General features: G+C 55.2%; 1 protein-coding gene across 1 annotated transcript in view; it reads left to right on the forward strand.

Annotated features, from left to right (window-relative positions):
- Positions 1–276: 276 nt before the first annotated feature.
- IMPDH2 (IMP (inosine 5'-monophosphate) dehydrogenase 2) overlaps positions 277–9433 on the forward strand; it is a gene marked incomplete at its 5' end in the record, with an annotated part of 10763 nt that continues 1606 nt past the window's right edge. The window contains 6 exon segments of the mRNA XM_010017935.1: positions 277–483; positions 2756–2843; positions 3704–3903; positions 4989–5079; positions 5756–5851; positions 9294–9432. Coding sequence (XP_010016237.1) covers positions 277–483; positions 2756–2843; positions 3704–3903; positions 4989–5079; positions 5756–5851; positions 9294–9432 — 821 coding nt within the window.

The following is a 9433-nucleotide window of genomic DNA, read 5'->3' on the forward strand; positions in this document are numbered from 1 at the left end:
ATGGTGATGCCGTGGTTGCCAGCACAAACCTCTCTGGGTGTGTGTTAAGTGCTGTCCATGCACAGCCAGGGATGCGGGAGCTGCCAGGCCCGCTGGGGTGGGAGTATTCCCCATCACTCCGGGAAGGAGGGAACTCTTGGGCATCAAATGCTACCTGGGGGAGCCTTGGTGCTGGTTTGGGGCCATTCAAGGTGGTTGCAGCCCTTTGCGAGGCACATGCTTCTCCTTGGCCTGGGGGTGCTGCTCGGCCTGGCTGCTGCATCTGCTGCTTTTCAGAAATACGAGCAAGGCTTCATCACAGACCCCGTGGTGCTGAGCCCCAACGACCGAGTGCGGGACGTGTTTGAAGCAAAAGCTCGGCACGGATTCTGCGGGATCCCCATCACGGACAACGGGAAGATGGGGGGGAAGCTGGTTGGGATCATCTCGTCTCGAGACATCGATTTCCTGAAAGAGTCAGAGCACGACTTGCCTCTGGGCGAGGTGAGAAGGGGCCTGTGAGCGCCTGACGGGTACAGCAGCAGCAGAGCAGGATGTGATAAGGAGGGCGAGTGCATGGGAGCAGCTCCACATCAGCTCCACAGGTCCAACTTTAACCCTGTTTCCAAGGGAGAGCATCCAGTTGTCGCTCACTCTGCAGCTCCTGCAGTGCAGAGGCAGGAGTGTGGCCATGCGGTTGGCACCGGCATGAATCCTCCTGTGGGGTTACGTTTCAGTGTTGTGGAAGCTTCCTCTCTAGAGCTGGTGCTCTCCCCTGGTTCTGTAATTCCTGGTGTTCCTGGCTGCTGCTGTGATCCCATGTAGCGTGCTGGTGCTGGCCAGGGCTGTGGCAGCTGTGTTGTGCCCAGCCACCCTCCACGTGTTGATCTTTCTTTACTGGACTGACCTATATGCCTCATCTTGCTCTTTAAAATAACCCCTTGGACGCGGAGACTGGCAGTTTAACCTTTATAATGCTACTGCATCAGAGTCCCCCCGTACAGGAGAGCGATCTCTGGGATGCTGATGTTGATTCCTGTCACACGAGCTGTGTAACCGTAGCTCTGCAGCACTGTCAGGTTACACCCCCAGTGCCTCTCGCCCAGGCTCTGCTCTTGACTCACTGCTATTTTCAGCTCTTGCTGACCAAACCTGCTGCCACGTGCTCATCCCTCTTCGATTTGAAATCGCCTATAAATACCTGTAACGAGAATCTTAAACCAGGAGTAGGTTCTAAAAGCGCACATGGCCCTTTGAAGCCATGCTGGCCCATTCAGAGGAGCAGGAGAAGAATCTCCTCTCCTCCTCTACGTGGATCATTCAGCAGTGGATCATTCAGCCCTGCACAGTTGGAAGCTTGCTGCTGTCACCAGGCAAAGCCAAGGGAATGAATGATCTAGGTCTCTTCCCACTCACTGCCCAGCACTCATCCTGCTGAGCCATTCATTGCCATCCAGTTAAACACACAGGTTTCCTGTAGCTCGGGAAGCTCGTGGATCCCCCAGGCTCAGGGAGTGTTGTGGGATATGGCTGTGATTCCTCAGGCTTTTCCTGAACCGTGGGTTCTGTCACAGACAGAGTTTTGGATGGGTGCATCTTTCCCGATGCAAAATGTCTGTTCTTATGGTATAAATAAGTGAAATGATCCCTCTTTGTTGTGTTCAACTAATCGACCTTCCTTGAGGGTTAGAGTTTTCCTTTTTAGCTTTGCTTGGCCTTCTCGAGTAGCCTGAGCTTTGTGATGGCAGAACACTGCAGGTGGGAAGGGACCTCCAGGTCTCTTGTCAAGCCTCCTGCTTGAGGCACGTCCTGGGGCTGTGTCTGTGTCTCCAAGGATGGAGATTTGTGTTTCCTCACTGGGCTGCTCTTCAGTGTTTGACCACTGTTGTGGTGAAAGCTTTTTTCATAGAACCCCAGCCTGGTTTGGGTTGAAGGGACCTTAAAGCTCCTCCAGCTCCAACCCCTGCCCTGGGCAGGGACACCTTCCACTAGAGCAGGTTGCTCCAAGCCCCTGTGTCCAACCTGGCCTTGAACACTGCCAGGGATGGGGCAGCCACAGCTTTTCTGGGCACCCTGTGCCAGCGCCTCAGCACCCTCCCAGGGAAGAGCTTCTGCCCCAGAGCTCATCTCAGTCTCCCCTCTGTCAGGTTAAAGCCATTCCCCTTGGCTTGTCACATCAGCTGTCCCCATGTTCCAGCTCTGTTGCCCCCTGCTGTGTTTTGGTGCTGGTTTGTCAGGGTGAGTGTGTGCTTGGACTGAAGTGACTCCTCTGCCCCCCCGGCCCTGCCCCAGCAGTGGGTTATTCTGGGCAGAGCCCTCCCAGAGCCTGTGTCCTGGGGATCGCTGCCTGAAAACAAGCCCAGGGGTGGCGTTTCTGCCAGAGCAGCATGGGACCGCGGCCGTGTCTCCAGCCCTTATTTGCCTGTGCTCTATTAAAAGGGAGGGCTCTTTGGGTGACCTCCCAGACAAGGGTCATCTGAGAGTTGTCCCTTGCTTCTGGGTGCTCTCCCTCGGCTTGCTGAGGCCCTCTGCCATCTCCTCTCTTCACTGCACTGATGGGCTTGGGGGCTGCTTGCGTGCTGGAGGCTGTTCCTCTCCGTTCCTGGAGGCGTGTTGCTTGTTCCTCTGTGTTCTGGAGGCGTGTTGCTGTGCTGTGGGCTCCTTTGTCTGCAGAGCACTGGCACATGGCAGCGTTTCACATGGGCACAGGGGGGTTGGTATTTTTGGAGCAGAGCGAAGGAGTTCTTGTGACTTTTTATCTTCTCCCTCCCACCAGATCATGACAAAGCGGGAGGATCTGGTGGTGGCCCCGGCTGGCGTGATGCTGAAAGAGGCAAATGAAATCCTGCAAAGGAGTAAAAAAGGTACCTGTGGATGTTTGTGATCATAGAATCATGGAATGGTTTGGGTTGGAAAGGGCCTTAAGATCATCCAGTTCCAACCCCCTGCCATTTGCAGGGACGGCTCACATTAGACTATGTTGCTCTGTCCAACCTGGCCTTGAACACTGCCAGGGATGGAGCATTTACCACTTCTGTGGGCAGCACGTTCTAGCACCTCAGCACCCTCACAGCAAAGAACTTCTTCCTTATCTCCAACCTGAACTGCCCCTGTTTCGGTTTGAACCCATCACCCCGTGTCCTATCACTACAGTCCCTGATGAAGAGCCCCTCTCTGCATCCAGGGAGAGCTGGGGAAGTGCTGGGCTGGGGGAAGCAGTGGGTGATTTGGACACATGTCTCTGCGTGGATGGAACATGGGAGGGCTATGTTCCAGCATGAGGAGAGGACAGTGAGTGAGGACAGAGTGCCAGGGTACAGAGGCCACATGCATTTATCTCAGCTCTCTTTGAAGCTGAGGGATTCTTGGCAGCCCCGGGGCTGTGGAGCGCCTGCTTGTGCAGCCACACACCTTTCATCCTCCACCCTCCATCCTGGCCTGCACGATTTGGCAGCTCTGTAAGGGTTTAGCAATTTGACTTTGAACACAGTGTCATGTGTTGAAAGATGCACCTTTCCTGTGGTCAGTAACACCGAGTCCTCCTCCAGCCCTGCAAACCCCTTGCTCTGTTACCTGGCCCAGGGTTGCTGCCATCCATGGCCAAGCAAGATTTGGTAACACACCTCTTTGAGTCGCCACCTTGTCCCAGTTGCTGCCTGGTGCTCCTGGTGTGCCGCAGGGCTGACGTGTGTCTGCTGCAGTGATGCTCTGTGTTTGATTCAAGGCAAGCTGCCAATTGTTAATGAAGATGACGAGCTGGTGGCTATAATTGCCCGCACCGACCTCAAGAAGAACCGGGATTACCCTCTGGCTTCGAAGGACTCCAAGAAGCAGCTGCTCTGTGGTGCTGCTATCGGGACACACGAAGATGACAAGTATCGGCTGGACCTCCTGGTGCAGGCTGGCGTGGATGCTGTAGTGCTGGTGAGCACCCTTGGGTGTCACATTGGCCTGGGGGTGCAGGTTGAATGGATCTCTCTGGCCATGGGGCAGCAGCTTGGCCCTTACTGTCTTCATTGCAGGCTCTTTTGTGTTAGAATACGGCAATTTGTTGACCTCTCAGTCTCCTTCAGGTTGGAGTCATCACATAAGAGGGATTCCTCATGCCTGGGAACTTATATAACCTCAAGGGAGTATGTAGGGTGCATTGAAGCCGGGAATCCTAGAATCTCAGACTGGTTTGTGTTGGAGGGGACCTTAAAGCTCATCTAGCTCCAACCCCTGCCCCGGGCAGGGACACCTTCCACTGGACCAGGTTGTTCCAAGCCCCTGTGTCCAACCTGGCCTTGAACTTCCACAAATGTTTCTTGCAGTCCGTCGCCATCATCTCTCATATTCCCAACTGGTTCTGAATATTTGGCTTCTTACATTTTCCCTTCAGCAGTTTGCTGTGTGTTACTGTGTTATTCTCTTTACTCCTGATGTTCAGGAGCAGTCAGAGCTGCTCTGCTGCTCTCCCCTCCTGGCCTGTAAAGCTTTCAGGCCCAGCGTCACAGCCTGTGTTTGCACATTGTTTCCCATTGATTGTTGGCTTGCTCTGAGGACATGGCTGGGCAGCTCCACATGTGTAACACACAGCAGTGAGCTGTCAGGACCGCGGGTGTCAGAGGGCCCGAGTGCTCCGTGGTTGACATCTGGTAGTTCAGCAGCTCCCTCCAAGGGCCAGTCTGGATTCCACAAGGAACATTCACCACTTTACCTGTAGTTTGAGACGGGGCTGATGGTGTCCTGGTGGTAGAGCCACAGCAGATGTGCTGTACAAGCCACAGGTTTTAAACATGACTGGTATTACTGACATCTTTATGATAAACTGCCCTGCACAGGGAAGGTGCATTATTGTCTTGGCAGCAGCTTCTCTGGTTCTATGCTCAATTTGGGAATCCTTTTGCTCATTTAGCCAAATTAACAGAGACCTGGCTAAGCAGAGTGAGGATCTGAGGCTCTTCCAGAGCTGTATTTGCAAACTTCTGCAGAAATTGTGGTTGAAATTGGTTTTCTTTCTGTTGCAGGACTCCTCTCAGGGGAACTCCATCTTCCAGATCAATATGATAAAATACATTAAGGAGAAATACCCCAACCTACAAGTTATTGGAGGAAACGGTAGGCACGTGTTCCAGACTTGGCTTTAAATAACAATTTGTTTCTTAGCCGTAGAGGGAGCTGCAGGGATGGGAGTGAAACACTCGTCTTGGTGAATGCCTGTCAACTCAAAATGGTTTCCTCTGCTTGTGGAACAGAGCACACACACTGCAGGCACAGGGCAGTGCCCTGCTGCTGCCCCAGCTGCAATCATGTCCCACAGCACAGTGTGTACAGGCCTCTGGAGCTGTTCCACATCAGCTTTTTACACTCCAGTTTAAAATTTTGGATGATAACAATGACTGTGCTTAATGTGGAAATCTCATGGAAGTTGTCCCGGCCTCTCGACAGCAGAGTTCAGTTCTTGTCCTTACCTGGCTGGTGTGTTACTGGTGCTGCTGGCAGCCCGTGCTCTGCCCTCCCTGCCTGGTGTGGCCCAAAGGGTGCTTGGCACCATGAGGTGACCTCTGCTACCTCAGCCTTTGGGTGTCAGCGTGTTGCAGAGTAGCATAAAGGGACAACTGGGGACAGAAACTCACTCTGCTTTCACAGATAGGCCTGGTAGGAGGGGACAGCCCGGCCTGGCTCTGAGACAGGCGGGTGCCCTGGGCAGGGGGTGTTTGCAGCCACAGGGCAGAGCAGTGTCACAGTGTGCAGATTGCTTGTCTCTCTTCAAACCAGTTTCTGCTCCCCACAGTTGTGACTGCTGCTCAGGCCAAGAACCTCATCGACGCAGGGGTGGATGCCCTGAGGGTCGGGATGGGCAGTGGCTCCATCTGCATCACACAGGAAGGTGAGAGAGATCAGCTGTCTCCTACGTCTGTTCAATAGGCATTCCCTGCTGAAAAGCAGCAGAGCTGGGATGGATTTAACCCATTACAAGGGCAGTGTCCAGCAGCAAGCTCTTTCACCCTCTTCAGTCAGGATTTCCCAACACCCAGGTCAAACCTTTGGGGTGGCAGCAGCAGCAAAGGCATTTCCCAGTACTGACCGAGGCTGAGTGGAGCAGCTATAGCACGTGTGGCTTTGCCCACGCTGTGGCTCGGTGTGGGACGGGGCTGTTGGGCAGCTCTGCAGGGAGAGGGGCTTTACTGGATCCCAGTGCCCGTGGGTGAGGTGCACTGCGCTGTCTGTGCTCCCTTCCCCTCTGGCAGCAGTGTGAGTGATGCTTGGGTCTGCTGGGCTCGATGCCTTTCTGCCATTTCCAGGCTAAGATGGGATTTCGGGCTGTTGTCTGCAGTTAGCCAAAGCTTGTGTGGGGCAGTGGCGGTGTCATCCTTGGCTAAAGGCAGAGAGGGGTGTCCCCAGGGCCTGGAGAGAGGCTGCCTTGAGGACAGGCTCAGTCCTTGTGTTTAGAACCTGGCAGATGAGGTGCAGAGAGGTGGTGCAAGGTGCTGAGCCCATGAACAGCCCCTCTCTGCTCTGCTCCTTGCCACAGGAGGCAGCAGGAGGTGATGGCTGAGGGCACTGCTTTAGCTCTGCCAGTTCCCTGTGGAGCAGCCCTGCAGCTCGGCTGTGTCCTGCTTTGCCTGCCACGGGACGCTGCTTGCGGGGGGGTCGCAGTGTCAGGTCACCTTTCTAGGGAGGTTGTGGTGTGCTTGGGCTGATGCTTCCATAGCCAGAGCAGAACCAGGACACACATGTCTCACTCTGGCTCTGAGGCAGGGGACCCGCTGAGGCTCGTTCCATTGTGCAGCAGGGAGAACACCTCCAGAGGGTGTCTCTCCCCCCGGCCCTGGAGGTGGGGTTGGGTGCTGGTTTGGGGTAGGAACAGGGCACAGGCAGAATGTGGTGCTTCACAGGAGACATGGTTGCAAAGCTCTTACTCACAGCTTCTCAGGGTTTTGTCCCTTTTAGGGCAAGAACTCTGGCTCTTTGGGTTGGGGGGTCACTGGATGGCTGCTGGGGCAGGGTGAGCATGTGCTGTGCAGGACGTGGCCTCTGGCTTGGCTCGGGCTAGGAAGGGTTTGCAGGATCAGCTCTGTCCCACACCGTGTGCTCTGCCAGTAGCAGGTCACTGCTGGGGTCCTTTGTTCTGCTGCTGTTCTTCTGTCTCTAAAATGTGTGTGTTTGTTTTTGTTTAGCTGCTCCAAAGATCCCTCCAGACCTAAAGTCCCACAGCCCCAAATGCCCTTCTACTGTCACGGGCACCTATAGTAAGTCACTTGCCCTGTTCCCAACCCTAATTACGTGTCTTGAAGCAGGACCCTGATTTGGCTGCACATGGCCCTACTGCTTGTTTGAGAATAATTTAGCTGTAGATGCACTTGGGGTTTTGTGGCTTTGGATACTGGTTTTGAATCTGAAATGGAAGCTGAGAAGCCTTTCTGAGTTCCTAAAGCAGGGTCTGATCTGTCAAAGCCGAGGCCACTCAGGCCTGTCCATCCTCCACTCCAAAGTAGATAGGAGCCTGAGAGGGCTTTCTGACTGCACCTTCTGGATCTGTAGCTGGGCATGGCCCTGCTGATCCAGTGCTGGGAGGTGATCCCTGAGCAGGCCTTGATCCTGCTCGAGATCTGGCCAGTTACTGGCAAAGCTTCACTTGAAGCTCACTCCCCTGGGGTTACAGAGGGACTGAGCTGCTGTTGGTACCATGGCAGTTGTGTACCACAGCCACATCTTTCCCCACAGACCTGTGGAGAGAAAGAGCTCTCCCCCTGCCCAGCACAGGGTGCAGCGCTGCCTGCTCTGCACTTCTCTGATGCTACCCAAGCCCTGAGTCTTGCCCTTTACTCCTTGTTGTGATGCACCTCAAAGGGAAGGAGGTTTCTGTTGAAGATCCCAGAAGGTTTTCTCTAGCAGACGATCCTGCAGGGCTGCCCTTTGCAGATACCCTAAGGAGGACAAGCCCTCACCCAGCCCACTCGGCGTGTGTGCTCTCTGAACCCTGCTTTGGAAGCCTGTGCTCGGGCTGTGGTGCGGGGTGCTGGGTGCTCCCAGCGGCCCTGGGCCAAGCTGCTCCTTAAAGGGCTGGTCTCTGTGGTTGCTCCTGTGAGGTTCCGCAGGCCCTGCACTGTCTGTGGCACAGTCCCATAGACCCTGGACTCTGTGTACTCCAAAATCAAGTGCTTCTCTCCCCAGAGCTCTTCCCCTGCAGCGTTTTGCAGCTTTAGCAGTGCGGTACCGAGCGAGACCATCTCTTTAAGATTCAGGGCATCCCCGTTGCCGCTGGCGGACTCCCCCTGCCTGGCTGAGCCTTAGCTTAAGGCTGAGTTTTGGTGCATTAAACTCAGTGTTTTCCTGCTCTGGACTCTGGCTGCCCTCTCTCAGAGCTGCTGCTGAGCACTGGGAATGGAGCAACCACAGACTCTGGCCTTGGCAAACCTGTGCCAGGGCATTGTGGTGCCAGGCAGGCTAAACCTCTCCTGGAGCTCACTAATCCTGCATGGCCATAACCTTACCTGACGTGCTGGACTAACCATGACCAGAGAAAAGGCTTCCAGTTAACTGTGGGGAAGGGAAGTCACCCTGAGAGAAGCTCCTCTCAGTGTTCTCGCATGCCTGTGGCTGACAAAGATGTGCCCTGTGCTGGTTTTCCCTCGTGTAACGGGAAGCCTCTAACTGGTGCTGACTGGGAAAAGCAGGTAAATCCACAGCTAACAACTCCCTTTCCGTGGGGCAGCTAAACCTGGCAGGATCCTGCAGGGCAGGAACATCATAAATTATTTCCCCAAAGCCATCAAATCATCCTGCCCAGTTCCTTTCCCACTGCTGCATGTGTGTTTGTGTGTGCAGATGTCTATATATATACATATATACACATACCAGCTCTCTCCCAGCCAGCTGCCTTGCCGTGCAGGAAGCACTTCATACAGTGCTGGGTATCCAGAGATGGGGTCTGGCACTGCTGTGAGGGAGCGAGTGGTGGGACATGTGCCACGGATGCTCTGGAGAGGGGCTTTTGAAGTCTGCTCCGCTTCCCTCCCGAGCTCCCCACACGTCTGCTGTGCGCCAGGATGAGCCGGGACTCTTGGCTGATCCCAGGCATTGGGTCAAAGACCCCAGTCCCAAGGTCACCCGCAGCGTTTCGGAGTCAAGAGGCCATGAGGATGTCCCAGCAGGCACCTCCTGGGCATCCACGTCTCCTGCAACTCGGCCTAGGGAAGGAGCATCCAGGGATTTGCGCGTTCCCGAGTGCTGGAGCATGTGTGTGCTGGAAGCCTGAGGGGCCTGCTGGGGAGGGGACGTGGTGCTGTGTGAGAGCTGACCCTGTCCCTGCTCTCTCCTGCCCGCAGTGCTGGCGTGCGGCCGGCCCCAGGCCACCGCGGTGTACAAGGTGTCCGAGTACGCCCGGAGGTTCGGTGTCCCCGTGATCGCAGACGGTGGGATCCAGACCGTCGGGCACATCGCAAAGGCGCTGGCGCTCGGCGCCTCC

Source organism: Nestor notabilis, unplaced genomic scaffold (genome assembly GCF_000696875.1).
Source record: "Nestor notabilis isolate BGI_N333 unplaced genomic scaffold, ASM69687v1 scaffold26597, whole genome shotgun sequence".
In the NCBI taxonomy this organism is placed as follows: Eukaryota; Metazoa; Chordata; class Aves; order Psittaciformes; family Psittacidae; genus Nestor; species Nestor notabilis.